Source organism: Hipposideros armiger, unplaced genomic scaffold, assembly GCF_001890085.2.
Source record: "Hipposideros armiger isolate ML-2016 unplaced genomic scaffold, ASM189008v1 scaffold_47, whole genome shotgun sequence".
NCBI classification, from domain to species: Eukaryota; Metazoa; Chordata; class Mammalia; order Chiroptera; family Hipposideridae; genus Hipposideros; species Hipposideros armiger.
In genome coordinates, this window is record NW_017731397.1 from 3986012 (window position 1) to 4007797 (window position 21786).

General features: G+C 42.4%; 1 protein-coding gene across 5 annotated transcripts in view; it reads right to left on the minus strand.

The window, feature by feature from the left end:
• SCRN1 (secernin 1) overlaps window positions 1-21786 on the minus strand; it is a 73436-nt gene that overhangs the window by 27343 nt on the left and 24307 nt on the right. For 3 of the 5 annotated variants that reach the window (XM_019639909.1, XM_019639908.1, XM_019639905.1), the window contains exon 2: window positions 9475-9634. In XM_019639909.1, the coding sequence (XP_019495454.1) occupies window positions 9475-9633 (159 nt within the window). In that variant the 5' untranslated portion in view covers window position 9634. Of the gene's footprint in view, window positions 1-9474; window positions 9635-12438; window positions 12550-12638; window positions 12774-21786 lie in introns of those variants that run through there. The other 2 variants (XM_019639907.1, XM_019639906.1) reach the window with 2 other exon arrangements.

Here is a 21786-nt window from a genome sequence, read left to right on the forward strand (position 1 = left end):
AGGGAGAAGGCACATGTGCAAATTACTATGACCACCAGGCCGGCTTCAGTAGGTGTCACTAAAACCTAGCTACCCAGCATGCACTGCACGTGGCCTCTCCTCCCACCTGGTACTGCTGGTCAACCCCATCTTGCTCTGCTTTCTCCCTTTCCCATTCCATCCCATTTATCCCCTTCCCAAACACTACCTGACTTATGTACCGCATGTGCTGTTTATGTATGCTGTCTCCCCCAAACAGAACGTAAGCTCCACAAGGGCAGGCAGACATCACTGTTGTTTAGTTCATAGATATATCCCCGTATGGCATATACTGGCTATCAATAAACCTTTGTGTGAATGGATTAATGAATGAAGGCGTGAATGAATGAGTAACAAAGGTCAGAGGGAGCACAATAGAGATTCAAAGGAAAGAGGGAACACATCCAAGGGATCAGAGACTTGATCAAGTGGGTGGCATTTGAGTTGATCTTGAAAAATGGGCCAGACATCAAGGTATTCCAGACAGAGGTAGGAGCCTGAGAAGAGACAGATGGGTGATGTCAACGGTGTGTTCATGTTGCAGGGCGTCCCCCCACCCCCGGTGCCACTTAGGGAACTGCAATGATGGCTTTGAGTCACGAGACTTCATGAACTCAGTAAGTGCTGACCAATAAAAATGTTGAAAATTGAATTAGAAAGACCATGTGGTCTTTGTGGGAGTTCAAAATCTACGCAGCCAGCTTGACATTTTTCATACCAAACAGAATGAGGAGGGAGGAAGATCCCCAAGTAGCCAGATGGGCCGAATCAATCCCTCCCAAGCACAGCGCTGAAAGCCAGTGCACCAGACCCCCCTCATATGCTACAGAGCAGGGCAGCTGGTGAGATGATGGGGAGATGGGGTGTGTCTGCACCCCAGCCTTAGTGAGGCTATAACACATGCCCCTTAGGGCATCTTTGCCATGAACCGCAGAGGCCTGGGTCGAGCGTGGGCCTTTCTATGGCTGCAATTCACACACACTCAACTGTGTCTAAAACCTGACCAATCACACCCAGGTCTGGGAGGGAACGGGGATGACAGACACTCTTGCCTCCCAGAGATTGCTTATTTAAAATCCCACCTCAGGAGCAAACCTGGTAAACAAGGCACATTTACACACGATGTAATTAGCTAAACTTCGTAAGGCCAGCCATCTAGAACATGAACACCACAGGCAGGCATTTTTTAAAACAAAATTCAATGACCTTCACGTTTCCCACATTACTAACGAGGCAGAGAATACGTGGGATTTGAAGAAGCAAAGAAGCTCCGACCAGGAAAGAAAAAATAATCCAAAAAGCAACTGAAGTCTTCTTTCAGCGTGGCAAACACAATTTAGTTCCCCGAGTCAAAATTCCCAGCCAAATTTCTATGAGGCAAGAAAAAGAGAAAAAAAGAGGAAGTATTCTCCACTTAAAAGGCCAATCTTTGCAGATGTAGTTCCGGCCTCAGCTTCAGTTACTAAGCTGTCAAAGTGATGAGCAAACTGCCTTGCTGCCCCACGTCCACTCTTAACCAGACTTTAATAAAACAAATCCGTCAGCTTGTGTGACTTCTCGGCGTCCAGCCACATAACAATAATAGGATGGGCGGAGTGGGCAGTGTAGTCAGGCATACTTCTAAATGCCAGCGCCGCCTAATGCTAAACGTTGACATTTTTAAGGTATTGCCTAAATTGAGCTTGCCACTCTCTCAGGTGGCCCCTGGGGACACATGCCAGGTTGGAAGGTGAAAAGATGAGCCTTGACAAGGCCCTAGTGACTAAGACAAAGGACAATTCTTCTGTAGAGCAAGCCCTTTATTATTTTGTGCGATTGTGTTAAAAATGAAAAAGCGAAATCAGCTTCATGCTGTCGCCTACCCCTTGCATATTCCAACACACACTATTTCTGGATCTCACCCACTCACACAATAGACGTTTTAATTAATGAAATGCAACCATTGTGCCTTTCCTACTGTACTCAGATGGTGAGCACAACCCTGGCACCGCCAGCGAAAAGCACTGTGAAATGAGTCAATGAGTCAGCCAGATTTCTTAGGATGGGGGGACGAAAAGACAAGGCAAGTGGGATGCTTTAGAGACGTACTTTCAGTTTAAAAAATTTTCAACTCAAAAGCAACACTGCTAATTATCACAGAGTTTTTGTTTGTTTAGTTGGTTGGTTGGGCTTTTAAATTCTTTTACCCCAGTGTCTTGCCTGCCACTTGGCTGGTTTTGAAAATGTGCCCTTAAGATTCATGAGCCTAAATAAAGACAAAAGAAGATGTCAACCACATTTTAGAAGAACTGCTTTTTATTTCCCCGAAGCTGTAAGATCTCTGGGGATGGGCAATGAAGAGACCTGGGGTCAGAAATAGGCTTAGGAATGAGGGGACATGACAGAAGGAAGGCCTTGCGAAGCCATTCTCCTGTGGGACAAGGGAGAGGCTTCCGACTCTGACGCAGCACAAGCCTGGGGTCCCCTGCTCCTAAGAATGAAGAGAAGAAAACAAACAAACAAAAACAGACGGGAAGAGTGGTACACAATCTGCCCAGCAGCCATGGCACTTTGCTCAGTAATCTTTGATTCCAGAATGACTTGTGTTTCTTACAGGAAGAGATATATTCAGAATTAAAATTCAGATCTCCCCCATACACACACACCTCACAAACCACAAGTAAAGCCGCCATCTGGACAATTACACTAACAACGCCACCAGCTATTATGCATTGGTAATTTTCTAGTCTTCTTGCAAATATTTTCATTGAAGAAGAACAGAGAAACGATCTACCTGCCCCAAATCGGGAATGCTGTATGACCTCACTAAGGATACTGATCCCATACAGAACTTGGTGTAGTGGGAAATCGGAATAATAAAAATGAACTTTTGGGCCAGCCGAGTGGCGCGATGGTTAAGAACTCGCTTGGGATGCCAGAGGGCCCCGGTTCGGATCCCACATATGAGGGCCAGTGACACTGCCCTCCACAGCTAAGATGCTGAACAACAGCTCAACCTGGAGCTGGGCTGCCATGAGTCGCTGGCGATGGCATAGGCTGCAGTCCCTGTGGCAGTGGGTTGCCATGGGCTACCGTGTGTGGCCAGCAGCCAGCGTGAGTGGCCAGCAGCCGCAGTGAGCGGCTGTCCAGAAGCCGGCGACTGATCTGCCTCGCCAGGGAAGAGCACAATGAAGGTGCCAACTTGGGCAAGTGAAGCAACGTCCTCCACAACTAGATTGAAGAACAAAATGACAGCAACTTGTCTGTTCCCCTTCCCCCCAATTCCCTAGCACTGTTCCCATCCCCCCAATTCCCCAATAAAAATCTTAAAAAAAAAAACCAAAATGAACTTTCAAAAAAAAAAAAAAAGAAACAATGAAAATTTTAAAGGCGGGAAATAATGTAGATGAGATTTATTACATGATAATAAGAGGCTCTTTCAAACAACATTATGTGTCAAACCTGACTTGGCTGTCATGGATTCTGTCTCCACAAATCCTGATACAATTATTCTCTTGGGCACCAAGTACAAATAATGTAAATTTTGGTTGAAATCCACTGTTTTTCTGGAACACAGTATTCCACTGTTGCATCCATTTTTTTTTTCCTAAATAGAAGGTTCAACCATATAAGAATGGAGCTATACCCCTCCATGGGCACACACACCATCATCATCACCATCATCATCCAGGGACTTGTTCATCTGTTTCCTCAGCAGCCCTCCCATGGAAAGCAGCTGCGCCTGAGCTAAAGTTGAGATAGTCCTGTCATGCACAGAGGTACAGCAACCTCAGAGAGGACCAAAGGGCTTTCACAAATAGATGCCTACTTATCCATCCTACTCTGCAGCCAAATGATGAGTTGTTAAATAATAATAATAATAATAATAATAATAATAGAACCCACAGGAGAGAGACTAAAGAACGTAAAATAAAATGCTCCAACCTGCCAACAGTGCAGCTGAACAGAAATGTGCAGTGTAATTTTAGAAACTGAGGAACTCTGTGCTGGAGGACCCCATTTCTAATTCCTGAAGTCTCAAGCAAAGTGAAGTTGACATATAGTCAATGACAGATGGACGGGCAGACAGGTGGACACACTGAGGGAGGGGTGAAGGGTGGGTAAGTGGACAAACTGAAAGGGAAGACCTCTTAGAAGGATGGACCAGCTGGAAGGGTGGGTGGGTGAGTTGGATGAGCCATCAGATGACTTTCTGCACATGGTTATTCTCAGAAAATGAGTTTCTGGGACCTCAACACTCAAGTAGGGCATGTGTGTGTGTGTGTGGAATGTGTATGTTTAAAATGTCACGAAATGGAATAGATTGGGTTTTTTATGGGAAGTTCTCACTCTGCATAGTTAAAAAAAAATTTTGTATATGCTAGTGAGTGCTTTTATGAAAGTGACATGATAGTTATTGTAGCTCATAGGCCCAAATATGGAAAAGACCCCAACATTCTGTACTTGGAACAAGTTACATGTGTAACTGTAAGGGAATTAAAGGCCCAAGTGTAAGTTTGAACAGCAAATTCAGAAGCATGTGCTAAAGAGAGGAGTTTGGGAACTGAGACCAGAATCACAGAATCTCTCAGTACTAGTCAATTCTTTGTTTAAAAAATAAGAACAACTATCTCTCTACACAATGTTCCCCTTAGAAATTACATAGTCCTTTCACATGTCAGTTCACGTGTGCTTCACAAAAAATCCTGTAAGGCAGACACAGTAGATGCTATGATCTCCATCTGGTAAATGGGGAAATTAAGTCTCAAAGACCCAAGATACAGAAAATGCAGAAGGCAAGACTGGAACCCAGGACCCTGCCTCCCGGGCCAGGACTCATCCCCCTCGTTTCAGGTGATTGTAAATTTCATTTGATTCATAATGGCAGAACATGCAGGGAGGGGGGATATCGGTCCTGGGGTCCTGAAGGATGCATAGGAGTCTACCACGTAAATGATAGGAGGGGAGAGGAAGACCATTCTCAGCATAGCACAGAAAAAGCAAAAACACTGAGAAATACAAGTGTGTTGTTTGTTCAAGAAACAGTGAGCAGCTCAGTGTAGCTGGGGCTGGAAGAGGAAAACGAAAAATGAGGATAGAAAAGTAAGCAGGAAATTGCACAAAGCTTATGGGGCTCAACTACTACAAAAACTTCACCCTATGACCCAGTCAGTGATCCTGCATCTGGAAGCATAGCATGGCTACACCCACGCATGCACAGAATGACTTATGTACAGTGTTTTTCACGGCTATACTTTCTAGACTAGGGTACACCAGTAGAGGACTGATTAAATAAATCATGGAAAATCTCCACAGTGAACTGCTATCAGCTATAAAAATTATAATCTCTATGTACAGATATAGAAGACCCTTGAGAAAATGTTATTAAACTAAAAAGCAAATGGTAGACCTTTTCTGTAGTTTGAAGTGATATATTTCAAACAATCAATTTTCAGAATAGTGTATATAATGTGCTATTTTCATGAAAAAAGAAAAGGAGGCTAAGTATTCGTATTTACGTGCAGTTGTATAAAACACCAAAAGGATGTGCAAGAAATTACTACAAAGCGTTACATAATATGGGAATCAGAGTAGATAGGAATAGGGGGGTAAGACTCCTCACTACAAACCTTTCTAATATCAGGTGGTCTTTGAACCACATCAATGTAGTACCTACTCAAAATGTAACATGACATTAAAAAGTATCTTTAGCCAATTGAGTTGAAAATTTATGTCCATACAAAAACCTGTATGCAAATAGTTACAGCAACTTTATTCATAACTGCCATAACTTGGATGCAACCAAAATAGGCGAATGGAAAAATAAACTATGGTACCTCCAGACAATGGAATATTAGCCAGCACTGAAAAGAAATGCACTAGCAAGCCTGGAAAAGACTTGAGGAGGAAGCTTAAATGCATATAACTAAATGAAAGAAGCCAATCTGAAAAAGCTACATAGTCTATGATTCCAACTATGACATTCTAGGAAAGACAAACCTGTGGTGACAGTGCAACGATCAGTGGTTACCAGGGGTTGGGGGAAGGGAGAGATTAATACGAGAAGAGCACAAGGTATTTTTAGGGCAGTGAAACTACTCTCTATGAGGCTGTCATGATGGATACATATCATTATACAGCGTACAAACCCACAGGATGTATAACACCAAGGGTGAGCCCCTAATGTAAGTGATGGACTTTCGTGGCTAAGAAGGTGTCAATACTAGCTCATCGATCCTAACAAACGTCCCACCCTTATGCATGAAGTTCATAATAAGGGAACCTGGGAGGCGGGGCTGGGGGTGGTGAGGGGTTATATATAGGAACTCTCGGTACTTTCTGTTCCTTTTTCTCTGTAAACCTAAAACTGCTCTAAAAAGTAAAGTCTATTCATTTGAAAGAAGAAAAGGAAAGAAAGGATAAGTGAGCAGGATGCCGGTTGGGAAGAGTTCTGAATGGCATAGACACAAACCAGCCTGGACTCTTGTCCTATAAACACAACCCACCATTTTTAAACAAGGCAGTGATAGAGCTGTATTCTGGGGACAATAAAATTCTGGTGACTCTGCAGAGGTAAGAGTCCAGGAGAAAGGCACTGGGGCACCAATAGGCAGATTGTGGAAGGGAGGTGGGGGTGGGTCTGAATGGGATGGGGGCAGGGGGAAAAGATGGGGATACAGGAGAGAAAGGACTCCGTGACAACTGTCTCCATGCATCCAGGATGAGTGGGGAAATCAGGGTCAACATTTCCCTCTGGTTCCTGGTTAAACTATGTGGCAAATCAGGGTGCTGTCAGAGGAAAGAGAGCAAATGAGATGGCAAAAACAAATGGGATTCCGACCTGTGAGGTGATTTTACCTGCAGAATTGGATGTGGAAATGTGCAGAGGCAGCTCCAAATACAGACATGCACCTCAGAAAAGAGGTCAGGTCTGCCTGAGAAGCTAATTCTGGCATGCATCAAACTGAACTAATTCATGCAAGGGGACATAACTCAACCTATGATGTAGTGAGTAATAATATACCATGGGTTCACTAGTGAAAAGAATCTAGTCTATTTCCTAACATGATTGTAACCATGATACTAAAAGATTGTTATTTTGCCTACCACCCCCCCCAAAAAAAACAAATTTTCCTAAAATATTTATTTCAGACATATTTATACAGTAATACATGTTATCCATGGGGGATATATGTTCCAAGACCCATATGGGTCCCTGAAACCACGGGTAGTAGCAACCCCTATATATACTGTTTCTATCTATATGTGCATACATACCTATAATAAAGTTTAATTTATAAATTAGGCACAATAAGAAATTAACAACAATAACTAATAATAAAAGAGAACAATTATAACAATATACTGTAATAAAAGTTATGTGAATGTGGTCTCTTTCCAAATATCTTATTGTACTATATTCACCCTTCTTTTTGTGATGATGTGACATGATAAAATGCCTTACTGAGTCAAGAACTTTCCCCTTTTCACTTAAAGGAAGCACTTTCTGGCTTCTCCTTGGCATATGTGAATTGCCAGCATCACTACTCTTGTGCTTTGGACCATTATTAAGTAAAACAGGAGTTCCTTGAACACAAGCACTGCACCACTCTGACAATGGATCTGATGACCAAGATGGCTGGGTGACTGAAAGACTACCAAGTGACCGAAAAGATGGTTAATAAAATTTGATACCTATTCCTTAGGGTTTCTTTTTTTAAGTATTCAAAATAGTAATCGATGTATACTTTTTAACATGATAAAGTTATTTATATATATATATATATATATATATATATATATATATCAGTCCTAAGCCAGCATCTTACTTAATGTGATAGCAACAGAGGCTGCCCCACTTAAGTCAGGACCAAAGGCAAAGACAGTTACAATTTCCATCCACTACTATTAACACTGAATCCAAGCTATATGCCAATCAGACAAGAAAATAATTAGACACGTAAGAGCAATCAAACTCTCTCTATTTGTAGGTATTATAACAATACACCAGGAAAACCCAAAAGAATCAATGATAAGAGCTCACACAACCAATAAAAATTTTTTTAGAATTTTAGAATATTGAGGATAAAAAGAGCAGAATGTAAAATTAACATAAAACAGCCATCATGAAAGTCTGATGACATGCTCTGGGAATATGGAGAAAGAGGCCTTGTTCATACATTGCTGGTGGGGATGCAAAGTGGCACACCACCTACGAAGGAAATTTGATAACATCTAACAAAAGCGCGTCCTTGTTTACCCGGTGACCAGCAATCCCATTTCTAGGCACCTACCCCAAAGAAATCCTGACACACACTGTTTTATTAAGCACTCTAAATAGAAACTGATGGACAATACTTTTAACATAATAAAAATCTGTAAACCAAGACCAGACACTGTGCCAGAACCAAGACCAGGCTCTCGTTCACGTCAGCACTATTTGTAAGAGCAAAAGACTGGAAAGCAACCCAAACATCCAGTTCCATGGGGTCGATTAAAGTATGATACATCCACAGAACGGAGCGCTATGGAGCTCTAAGTGAGGAATGAAGACTACCTCTGTTTACCATACAGAGTGATCTCCAAGATATGGTTTTAGCTGAAAAAAGGCAAGTAGATAAAAGGATAGATGGCACGCTACCATTCATGTAAGAAAGGAGAAGTGCTGGGATGAATACTCATAGGCGTGCGTGTGTGTGTGTGTGTGTGTGTGTGTGTGTGTGTGTGTGTGTGTGTGGTTTATTACATATGTGTGTGTGTGTGGTTTATTACATATGTATGTACTTCTTTTAATGGAAGGATAAACCAGAAAACTTCCCAAACATGGTTACATATAGGAGAAAAAGGCAACGGAGTAAACGAGACAAAGGTAGAAACTAGACTTCTAAGAATATACAGGCATCCCTTGTTTTATTGCGTTTCACTTTATTAGGCTTCACAAACATTGTGGGGGTTTTTTGTGGTTTTTTTTCCAATTATAGTTGACATACAATATTATATTCCTTTCGGGTGTACAACATGGTGATTAGACATTTATATAACTTATGAAGTGATGCCCCCGATCAATCTAGTACCCAACCCAGGCTGCGTTGTTTTTTTTTACAAATTGAAGGCAAGACCCTACCCCAGCCAAACGATTGCAGCTCACTTTATTATGACACCTGCTTTAGTGCGGTTGCCTGGCACCAAACCTGCAATATCCCCAAAGGTATGCCTGTACCTTGCTTTGTAGATTTGACTTGGAACCATGTAAATATTGTATGTAATTATAAAATAAGGGCCCTAGCAACGAACATAGAATTCTCCATATGACCCTATTTTTAAGGCTACAAGTCAAGCCTAATTCAAAAGGGAATCGACAGCCGACATGAGAGTTCTGACTCGTGAGCCGGCTTCCATGAAAGTCGTGATGGTGTGCTGCGCAAAGCCAGAGAAAGACGACGGCCGCTAAGTGAGAGCCTGTTATGCATCACTTACCTCCACCTTGCTCTGGGGTTCATGATCCGCAGCCGGGAAATACACAACCTCCTGCACTTCATCCCTGGGCCGAGCTGAATTTTTTCCAAATACAACCAGACCGTCCTTGGCACGCGGCGGGAAGGCCACCAAACAGCAACTCGGGGGCGCTGCAGCCATCCTGAAAAGGGAGAGATTGTTGGAGACAGCATGGAGGCGGGCCTAACGTGGACCACTCCAACAGTGCGACCTTCAAACATATTTCACCAGCTAAAAGAGTGTTAGTATCGAACTGTGTGCAGCTAGCTCATTAAGAGATCCCAGCTGGCAAATGAAGGTGGGGCGCCTGGAGTAGAATTACAGAGCCCCCCGAGACCAGATATTGTTTGGTATTCCGTGGGATGAAATGAGCTTGGATTTGCAACAAACTGCAGTGGCAGTCAAAAGTGCAATGATGTAGGAGAAAGGAAAGGAGGTTGTTGTTCCAGGCAGAAAACACACGCACACTGCAATCTGTCACAGTAATAGAAAAATAAATAAGTATACTTGTCACGGTGCCCTACGGAAGTGCCTCGGAGATGCACGGCTGCCACGCAATAGATTTGAGGGCGGTGATGGGAATGGGTCTAGATTTAAACTGAAAGATACTTCCCTTTTTAAATATATTATTTACTCTACATCAATGACATAACCCTCAGGCAACTTTTGGTTTCCCTCCTACCTCTCCAGTTGCTCCTGGGCTGGCTTGTTCTCTTCTACTTGGCCCCGAGCATCCTTCCTGTTTGATCCTTTATCCCTCATTCAGTGCTCTTTTCTCTTTGGGAACAGTCATCCACACCCAGAGCTTCCCTTATCACTTATGTACCAATGACACTTAATTCCAACTCAGTCCTCTCCTTGAGCTCCCAACCCATAGACCCAGCTGCCTACTGGAGATCCAAAGCTGATTTCATCACCTTCTTCCCCAAACTGGATCCCTTTCCAAGGTTCCTTATCCCAGTGGCCAGTTCCACCATCCATCTCACTGGAGCACCCAGAACTCAGGAACCATCCTTACCACCTGCTTCTCCATTGCCTAACATATTACCAAGTCCTGTAGGTTCGAGCTCCCAAATCTCTATGGAAACTATCCACTTGTCTCTACCTCCACCACCACCACCCTGCACCAAGCACTATCCTCTCCAGGCTGGATCACTGCAGTAGCCTCCTAAGGGATTACTCCATAACTGCTATTATTCCCCCTTCAAAACATTCGCCACATGGCAGCCGAAGTGATCTTTTTAAAAGGATGGTTTTTGTCATGTCATTCCTGCTTAAAACCCTTGATAGGTTTCCCACAGCTCCTAGAACAAAGACTAAAAGCTGATCTAGCTCGTGCCCCCTCCCCAGCCTCATCTGCCACTCGTCCGTCCACTCTCTCAACTCCAACACACAGGCCTTTTCCCAATTCCTCCCATACTCCCAAGGCCTTTGCACAGGCCGAGCCCTCTGTTTTGAACACTCCTTTCCCTGATCCCTACACCAAAACCAGCTGCCTACTTAACTTCTGCTCCTTCACATACCAGCTCAAAGGCCACTCTAATTTATGTCACTGTGCTATACAAACAATCAAATCTGAAATACCTGTGTAATTCAATCAATACTTAGTCTTTTGCCCCAAAGTCTATGCAATATGAAAGCAGGGATTGCGTCTCCTTTGTACACCACTGTAAACCCAGCTCTCTGCAACGTCTTCTGCAGGGGAGAGTTTCAATAAATACTGAACAAGTATTCAATTCTCACTTAATCCCCCACCAAACTGAAGCTGACTCTCTGCAGCTCTTTCTCACCACCACATCCCTGCACCTGGCTAGAATGCCCTTCTTGTGGTCTTTGTGAATATCTGTCAAGATCTGATTCAAAATCCCTTTGTTTCAGAAAACCTTCTATAAAGAACTATGTCATTTTTTTTTAGCATCATAACCACTAATGCATTCAGTTTGTTCTAGGATAATGTGCATTTGTTGCTTATAACTGTACTGCTTCCACTCTTTCAAAGAAAGGTCCCTGAGGGCAGGACCCACGCCACCCAATTATAGTTGCTCCTTCTCCAACCCCCACTCAACAAACATGATCTATGGAACCAACTATCACATTCGTGCCATCAACCACCCAACTTAAATGTGTTTTATTTTTACAAATTCAAAATATAAGTGAGAAGGAAAGCAGTGTTCTCAGCAAAGCAACTGGGATTCAAAACTCGGCCCTGCCACCTACTAGCTGTGTGACCTTGAGCGTCACTTTACCTCTCTGAGCCTCGGTGTTCTCTTCTGCCAATGTTTTGCCCCAGCCCAGAGGTTTATCATGAGTATCAAATGAAATGATGCCTAAGAACATATCTTGCAAACTCTGGAGGCTACATGAGTATAAGATATTTTATTTGGGGTTTAACTGTTCAAATAGAGCAGCATCTCAAATGTTCTGCTGAGCAAGCCAGTCAGAACCAGCTCACCTCACTGATAACTGGAGCAATTCCCAAACTGCAGAGTCGGCAACATTGTATGTTTAGAAACATCTTCGTGAGGGACCACATTGCTCTGTCTACATCTGGGCTACTTCACATCAGCTTGTACTTGCACAGCCTGGGCTGTCAGAGTTGGTTGCATTGCTCATGGCAGCCCATAACTCAGAAGATAATTCCCTCCCAGCTCAGAAAAATATCCCCTCTCCCCTGTGTGAGAACGAAAAGGCAGGAAGATAAAGAGACTCCAGTTCTTTCTCCCCTTGACCTTTTTCATTTTCACAAAAACTGCATTATCTTCAGACTTCAGGGGTACAGAGAGATAAACAAAGACTCTGTGTGTGAAAGAGAAACCAAGAATAATTATAAGATAAAATGCCTTTTTAGAGGGTTCCTAGAATTTGGGGGTGGGAGGAAGGGCTGGCTGAGCCAAATAGAGTGTAACGGACCCCGAAGAAGATAAGATGGAGATAAGGTGCGCTTACCTGTGTCTGTATGCCTCTCGTCTGTAATATGCCTTCCCTTCCTCCACTACTGTGGAGCCATCTCAAAAGTACTGGTGTCTCATCTCTGAGGAGAACCTTACTTTATTTGATCTATAAAAATAGTAGAAGTCCACAGGGCTTGTGTTAATGAGATGTACCTCTAGAAAAGAAATAAAACCCACAGGTTTTTGGACAAGTACCTAGTCTTCAGCTAGGACATCTGCTTGGTCAGGAAGTCATCTGGGTCACTTGAGCATGATGAAGATGTGGGCAACAGAAGCCCAGGGTTATGTGGGGCCAGGGAGGCTGGCTTTTCCACTGGATTTTGTGAATGACTGGGAAGGCCAGAGGGAGCAGAATTTTAATGCCTGTTTTTTTTTAATGCTAGATGAGCCTTGCAAACTGTATCACAACCAGCAGCCAACTAGCCGAGGTTAATTATCCATTTATTTTACCTGGATAACCATTCTACACACTGAAGCTTTGGAGATGACTTAGCTGGATCCTTTTCTACTCTTTAGATTAGTGCTATCCAAAAGAACATTCTAGAATGATGGAAATGTCCCATCTCCACTGTTCAATACAGTAGCCACTCGCCTCAGGTGGCTGTTGAAGTGTAGTTAGTGATTGAGGAATTGAATTTTTAATTTTATCACAAACTTTCATTAGTTTAAATTTAAATAACCACATGTGGGTAGTAGGAATCCTGTTGGACAGAGAAGCGTTACAACTTCCCAATAAACCCAGAAATGGAGATTTTCACATTGTCATTTCCAATGACCCCAGAAATACTTATTTGTGGAAGTCCTCCACTTAGTCAAATGACAAAATGTGCTGTCATCCATATAAATTGCATCAGCAAAGAGAAGGCAGGACACTTCCAGAAGAGTGAGGAAAACAAACCTTAGGAAGCAGCTACTGAACTCACCAGGCTGGCTGAGCCTAAGCAAGCTCTTTTCTCCAGAAACTAAAGGTGATCAGAGCCTGGATGCCAAACCCATGTCCTCTGATGCAAATCTCCCATTTCTAACTCAGACTACACCTTGAAAGCGGCCCTCATTGCTACCTGGGAATCTTTGTGTACTTCTCAGGTCAATTACTCTCTTTCTCTCCTACATAAACTTTTGGTACCTTCATTTCTCATCAAGCCTCCAACCACCTACTCTAAGCAGGTATCTCACCTCCCACACAAAGGACAGATGGTTGGGGAGGAGCTGAGATGCAGGTTGGAAGGCTCTGTGGCTGGAGAGAGGGACAGGGGCCAAAACATTAAAAAGCCAGAGCGGCTGAGGCCAGAGAGAGCGGGGAAGAGGCTGGAGAGGTTGGTAGGTAGGCCGGTCCATGCTGGGCCTTGAAGGCCACAGCAAGGGTTGCAATGTCCATCCCATAATAAACACTAAAGCTACTGAAGGCGTTTTAGCCAGGTTTTAGGTCGGAAGCGGAGCCAGGGCATATAGACAATTTTCAAAGAAATTGGCTGTGATAGGGAGGACACAGCTCTTTAGCTGGAGATAAAGGGATCCACGGGGAATTCCCTATGTTTCTAACCTAAGGAAACGGTCAGGAATACGGACAAGATTTATGCACACAAGTCTTCATCACAGAGGTATTTGTTTATACAGGTGAAAAACTGCCTGAAGTTTAAGCGTTCCACATCAGAGAAATGGCTAAAAATGTATGCTACATCTATATGGTGGAATACTATAAAATCATTAATAACATGTTTGTAAAGAGTTTTTAATTGCATGGGAGAAATGGTTTGGGGAGAGGGTCCAAAGTAAATGATCTTACTTATGTAAAAATATGCATAGGAAAAGACTAGAAGGAAATGTGCCCCAAATGCTTACAATGGTAGCCTGGCCATTGAATTCTTTCTGGGCTTTTCTTTTTTCATATTTTCCTTTAATTTCCAATTTTCCTATAAAATATATGCTTATATGATCACAAAACTGATTTTTTAAAAAATAAGTAAACCCAGAGGACATTACCAATTTTGGAATTTTATTTTAAAGAAAAAAAATTACTCCACTTCTATGTCCTGACACATCTAAAATTTCAAGACTGGAAAATTTTTCTTTGAGTAATATTTAAGATGAAATTTTTTTATTCAGTGTTATTATATTTATTCTGTGATACTTTCTTTTACGTTTTTTTTTATAGTCTGCCCAATTCAGAGTTACTCAAGGAGTACACACATTTTCACTCCTGTTATTTCACACAAACAGTGGACAGGACTCCTACAGCGGCTCCTTTACAGGAAAAGAAAAGCTGGCCCAGCAGGCAGTCAGCTCTCTGCAGTCAGATAAAATCCTGCTGAAAGTGATTGAAAGGAACTCCATTGTGTTCCTATTATTTATCAAAATACCAGTTAACATACCAGATATTCAAACTAAAAAAAAAAAGTTTTATCCATATATATATAAACCTCCAACCACCTCCTCTAAGCAGATAGCTCACCTCCTACACAAAGGACGAGGTAACTCATCTATATACTGTACAAAATATGCACTTTGAAATTTTTATTCATAGGATTTTTAGGAACTGTTACATTATTCATGCATGACACACACAAAAATGCTTTAAGGTTTTTCTCCTTTCCCCTTTGTAACCTTACACAGCATTATGAGATGTCAGATTTTCCTCCACAAAGAAAAATAAACTAAAATTCACTTAACTCCCAATCACACATGCTAATGCAGAAACATATTGCATACAGTTTTTTCAGCATTTATCTTTGGCTTCGAGAAACAGTCTAACCATTTGATAAAGAATTTCCCATCGTAACTACACTCTATGAAGACCAGCATTAAAGTCAGTGAACAGAGCTTACCCAGAAAAAATAGCCATGATGGTTATTTTTTATTTTTTTTTTTAAAGATTTTTATTGGGGAATTGGGGTATTGGAACAGTGCTGGGAAATTGGGGGAAGGGGAACAGACAAGTTGTTGTCCTTTTGTTCTTCAGTCTAGTTGTGGAGGACGTTGATTCACTGGCCCAAGTTGGCACCATCATTGCGCTCTTCCAGGGTGAGGCAGATCAGTCGCCGGCTTCTGGACGGCCAATCACAGTGGCTGCTGGCCGCTCACGCTGGCTGCTGGCCGCTCACGCTGGCTGCTGGCTACACACGGTAGCCCATGGCAACCCACTGCCACAGGGGCTGCAGCCTACGCCATCGCTGGCGACTCACGGCAGCCCAGCTCCAGGTTGAGCTGTTGTTCAGCATCTTAGCTGTAGAGGGCAGTGTCACTGGCCCTCATATGTGGGATCCAAACCAGGGCCCTCTGGCATCCCAAGCCAGCTCTTAACCAACGCGCCACTCGGCCGGCCCATGACGGTAATTCTTTTAACTTGTTTGTTTTGAGGGGTAACTCTGAAGCATGGGGACCCAGAGGTGGAGGTGAGGGGGGTGGGGAGGGGGGTGCAGTGTTACATGATAGGCCTGAAAAGGAACCCAGGTATGAGTTAAGTGTTTTCCAAACTACACGGTGTGGTCTTTTCGTGGGTTATGAAATCAACTGAGTGGATGAGATTTCAATTTAGTGGGTAAAATCAGCAATTTTTTAAGAGAATCATTTTTTTAAGAAAAGAATACAGTATACGCAACTCTCATGGTGTTGGTAAGAGGAACCTTAAGTTTGGGTATACACATATACACATATAAGTGTGTGTGTGTTTACTGGGTTGAAACACAACAGCTCTCTCTGACTGTGGGTCTCAAGCAAAAACCTTTGAAAGCAACAGGCTTAATGGGTGGGTCTACTGCATAAGGCTTCTTTGTGCTAAATACCCATTAGGATTCTTGCCAGGCTAGCAATAAACCAACAGTTCCAATGAATGAAACACTCCAATTTAGCTCCCATAGATGTTTCAACTGACAGGCATTTCCTAAGAAGTACTTGTTCAGAATATTTTAAAGTACATTTATCTGTGCTTTATGCTAAGAGGAATAAGCCAGTCAGCAAACTGCAACTACTGTATAATTTCACTTACGTGAGGTTCTTAGAGCAGTCAAACTCATAGAGACAGAAAGGAGAATGGCGGTGGCCAGGGGCTGGGTTGGGGGGAAATTGGGGTGTTGGGAGATGTTTAATGGGTATAGAATTTCAGTGTTGCAAGATGAAACGTTCTGGAGATTAGTTGCACAACAATATACATATACTTAACACAACAAAACTGTACACTTAAAAATGGTTAAGATGGTAAATTTTATGTTATATGTATTTTACCACAATTTAAAAAAAAATTTTTTTAGTTAAATAGACACATGTGCCTAGAGGCTCCCATACTGGACTACACGCAGCTTTAGATATTGTGCTATCAGCCACCGTCAAGTATCCTGACACTCAATGTCTAACCATCTTTGTCCTCCTTATCAAACACCTTTCAGAATTCATGAAATCTTCTTGGGAACAAGATGTTAAAACCCCACATTCCCTGGAGTTCACAGCACAGGAGCTGCGTCTCCAAACATTCATCCACTGACAAATGACAGGAGGCTGGGTGCAGGCTTGGGGGGCTGGAGCGCTGTACCCCTGTAACTAGGAGACTGCTTACAGAATGCCTGGACAAGGAGGAAGAAAGCTGCCCGGGAGAAAAGGTCTTTGTCCTCAAGTTCAGTGAGCAGTTATTCAAGGGGGCAAATGCGCTGAGCCAAAGAAGGGGTTTTTCTTCGCCTGCCTGCCAAACCACCCTGCCCTTTTATCTCCATGAGGGACATACTGAGTGTCCCTCATCAGTCACCTTACCAAGTAATAAGAAAGCTTTAAATTGCCTGAGACAGAAAAATGACTGACTTTATAAGCTACAGGCTTATTAACTGTCTTGCAAATAACTGCGACAAAGTGCCTTTACTTGCACAAATGTCCAGCTAGCTTCCTCACTCTTCAAGTTCCCAGCTTTACTGAGCAGACTCGTAAGTTTAAATCCGATGTCTGTGAATTACAACTTTCAGAAGAGCAAAGAAGAAATTTTATTATATTATTTTACTTATTGATAAATATTTTTTAAATTATTGATATTCCTGCTGAACCGAAAATAGGACAAATGATACTTATACATTGATTTTGCTCTCATATATCTACTTTTGAGATAGTAATGAATACATAAGTGTATGGAGAAGGAATTAACTAACTAAAAATTGGGATGTGAACACCCGCAGCTGGAAGCCACATAAATTAGCTCAGACTCATCAAGCTCTACCGGGAAGAAAGAGAGATTCTACTGTTTCATTGAAGGCTGAAGACAGCAGAGGATATAGCTTTGGGAATCCACAGTTACGTGAATTCCAGTGAATTCCAGCTTCTACTATTTAATGCCTTAAGTTAGGAACTATCCAATGGAAGAAAGACTACATTGAGTAAGTAAGCAGACTTTACAGTCAACCTGGGTTTAACTCTCAGCCCCATGTCACCTTTCTATAATTAGAGATAATGACAGGGTTGTGGTGAATCTTAAAGGAGCTGAAACTTACAAATACTTAGGAAGTCCTCAGAATACCCTCGGGGACACAGTAAAAACTCAATCACCACGAGGATGAGAGAAGGTACCTGAAGAAGGCTGTCCCTGCTTCAAGGTCTGATCTGTTCAGAATTCAGAAATTTGGCTTTTTTTCTTTCAATGTCTAAATGGTCTTTCACCTTTCAAAGGTGTTCTTCATTGTCTCTTGATGTCTTTTAAGAGCTGCTTAATATTCCCTTTCTGTAATTTCAAGGGCAACACCTACCTCTGACAGTTAACTCCTGCGGCCTTCGGTGCCAATTGTCAGTTGACATGCTTCGAGCAGCATGGGATGGGACAGGGGTGGCAGGCTGAGCATTTGTTCAGTTTGGCCCATCATTTTGGCATAGACAGCATTTTTAAAAATTTAAACATAGAAAATAACATTTTGAAATCTAGAGTTTTTCCATAGAAATACAAACACGTGGCTTCTCTTGAAAACTCAAAAGATCTGGCCACACTGGGTCTGCATTCTTGCATGACAACAAGATTGGAGTGGGGTAGGCCCTCCTCTCCAAGGTCCTTTCCACTCGCTGACACCACGACCAGTGAAAGTGCCACTTGTCACCCTTCGGCCTTTGATTTTTTTTCTTTTTTCAATGTCAGGTCGATTGTACTCATTCACAATGCCTACTTGGCCCCATGTGTACAGGGGCAAGAGAATGACACACTTTAGAGACAAACAGACCCTTTTTTATATCCTGATCCACCCATTAACTGTGAGAAACAGGCAGGTTATAAACTCTCTCTGAACCAGAGTTTCTGCATGTGAAAATGGGACCATCTCCCATTCACAACATAGCGCTCATGTTTATAAGAGAGCATATGAAAAGCACCGAGTCCTGTGGCTGTATACAGTGGGCACTCAATAAAAGTTCACTCTCCTCCCTCCTACTACTCACTGGTGACGGGTTTGCCATTTTGCACCAAATCCCTACTATGCTCCTTCACCCTCCCACCAATAGTTTGCACCTAGCACATCAGACACACTCACGTTCCAAAGTGTAACTAAAATGGGCTTAAAGAATCAAACTGCAATGATGGGGCCTCTAGCTCTAACAATCAGTTTATGGAGAATACAAATGGGGATGCACTCAGCAAAATCCAGACTATGAGATATTCTCTGGGACAAATCTGATTTCTTCAACAACAACTACATCAAAAACTACATGGGAAAAAAAAACACAAAGATTAAGAGACAAAGTTACTTAAGAGATATATGTCAGCCAATTGCAATGAATGGAACTTATTTGGATTCTAATTTTTTTTAAATCTGTACAAAGATTTCATAAGAAATTGGAAAAATGTGAACATTGATTGGCTTTTGATGGTAAGGAATTATTATTAACTTCTTAGGTATAACAATGTTGTGGTTATGTTTGGGTGGGGGTAAAAAAGCCCTTTTAGAGATGCATTCTGAAATATTTCCATGGGAGATAATAGAATGACAGAAATCTAGGGTGAGGAGAATCTAGGGGGCTCAGATGAGACAGGATTGACTGTGTAATAAAAATGGCTGGAGCTGGGTGGTGAGAACACAGTAGTTTACTGTACCGTTCTCTGCTTTCGTGTATGCTTGAAGTTTTCTATAATAAATAACTTTTAGGGCCGGCCAAGTGGCGCAATGGTTAAGAACTGGCTTGGGATGCCAGAGGGCCCGGTTCGGATCCCACATATGAGGGCCAGTGACACTGCCCTCCACAACTAAGATGCTGAACAATAGCTCAACTGGAAGCTGGGCTGCTGTGAGTCGCCGGCGACAGCGCAGGCTGCAGCCACTACTGCAGTGGGTTGCCATGGGCTACCGTGTGTAGCCAGCAGCCAGCATGAGCGGCCAGCAGCTGCAGTGAGCGGCCGTCCAGAAGCCTGCGACTGATCTGCCTCACCCGGGAAGAGCGCAATGATGATGCCAACTTGGGGCAATGAAGCAACGTCCTCCACAGCTAGACTGAAGAACAAAACGACAGCAACTTGTCTGTTCCCCTTCCCCCAATTCCCCAGCACTGTTCCCATCCCCCCAACTCCCCAATAAAAATCTAAAATAAATAAATAAATAAATAACTTTTAAAAAGTAAAGCACAGGATGAGATCTTTAAAATTCTTGGAAGGATAGAAGTAGCACTGGACTTATCTAAAACAGGGCATGTTTTCTTAGAGTTACTACATGTGAGTAACTTCTTTGGGTCTCAGATGCCTCTTTGAAGAAGGGGTATGGGGCAAGTGGGACAGGGAGAGATTTTACTTTGGCTCAGTATGTTAATACCCAGGGAAACAGGCAGCACTGGTTCCCTCTACTTTGGCCAGTCTCTTTTCCTCAAGTTTTAAAGCGCATCCTAGAGCCTAACTTATCCTTAGCAGGGGAATGCAAGACTCTTTCCGAATACCACTGTGCAAATTCTTCTTACTCTTGGCTAATTCATCACCAGGGCTGATTTAGAACTTTTTGAAAGACAGGTCTCTAATATTTTGGCACCTTGGCCAGTGTGTAGAATGATCAGAGCCTCATACAATTCAGTCATTTCTTATTTCCTTATCTTACTCTCTAGGTAGTGGTTTGCTCCCTAAGAAAACTATCTAGGATACTTGCCATTTTTTAGGTTTAAGTAGATTGTCACAGTGAAATAAAATCCTCACTCTAATGCAAAACAAAACAAAACTAAACGCATTCTCTGCTCATCACACTGTGAACCCCCTGAGGGAGGGCATGGATTCTTCTATAAATCCTTATTTCCCTGGTAGCTTGCACACGGACTGGCACAGGATAAGACCTTGATAAGTATTTGTTGAGCAAATGAAGGGGAAGGAAGTTATATTTCACCTTCAATGAGAGAAAAAAGAGCAGGAAAATATGAATTTGACAAGGTGCTCCCATGCTGCTCAATCCACGGTATTCCCGTTTGACCACACATCAAAATGGTCTGGGGAGCTTGTTAAAATGGCAGATTCCTAGGCTGCGCCCCTCCTTGGAGATCCTGATTCAGTAGGTCAGAGCTGAGATCACAGGATGGATATTTTTAACAAATGAAGCCAGTTCAGACTGGTGTGCAATATTCACTAGTGTAATTTGTTTAACCACTTTGCTCCTCAAAAGTGTGATTCCTTTTCTTCTGCCTGGCTCTTTCTTTTGACTGTGGAAACTTTCAACACACACGCAAAAGAAGAGGATAATAGACCCCCTTATGGCATCCACCAGCATCCAGGGCCATCAACATTCCACCACGTTGCGCCTCAATTTTATTTTTAAGGAAACGATTGCCTTTTGATTGAATGTTGCTGGATTCAGCAACAGCATTGGCATCAATACCCTCTGCCTTCAAGATGAAGGTGGGTACATCCCATCCCTGGTTGACTTGAGAGAGCAGGATTTTCTTTACCCTCGTATGACAAATAGGGGTGTAGGAGGCAATGTTCTTTTCAGTCTCTAGCTTTAAAACTGGGAAATCAGACTACATGATAACCAGTAAGATTTGGGTTGTTAACTGTTATTTAAACGCTTTGCTTTTTCACTACTTTAAAGAAATAATCTCATCCAACTCTTTAAAAATGCTCCTTAAAAATTAAAAAAGTGTTCTGCGTGTAACATAGACACACGGTAAATCCTTTGGTGACTAACATGAATCTTCTGTCTTCCTTGAAGAAAAAGTAAGAATTTGAACCAGAAAAAAGGAGAGTTAAATATCATTTCCAGTAGCTGAATATTTCTAAATCAGTAAGACTGCTAAGAAATAACTTCAGATGCTTTTTTCTTAATGATGGAAATGATTACAAACTGATTTGTTATTTCATTCCAAAAATACTGCAATTTGGGTGATTAGCAAAAGGAAATGAGCCTATTTAAAAATTGCAAAACCA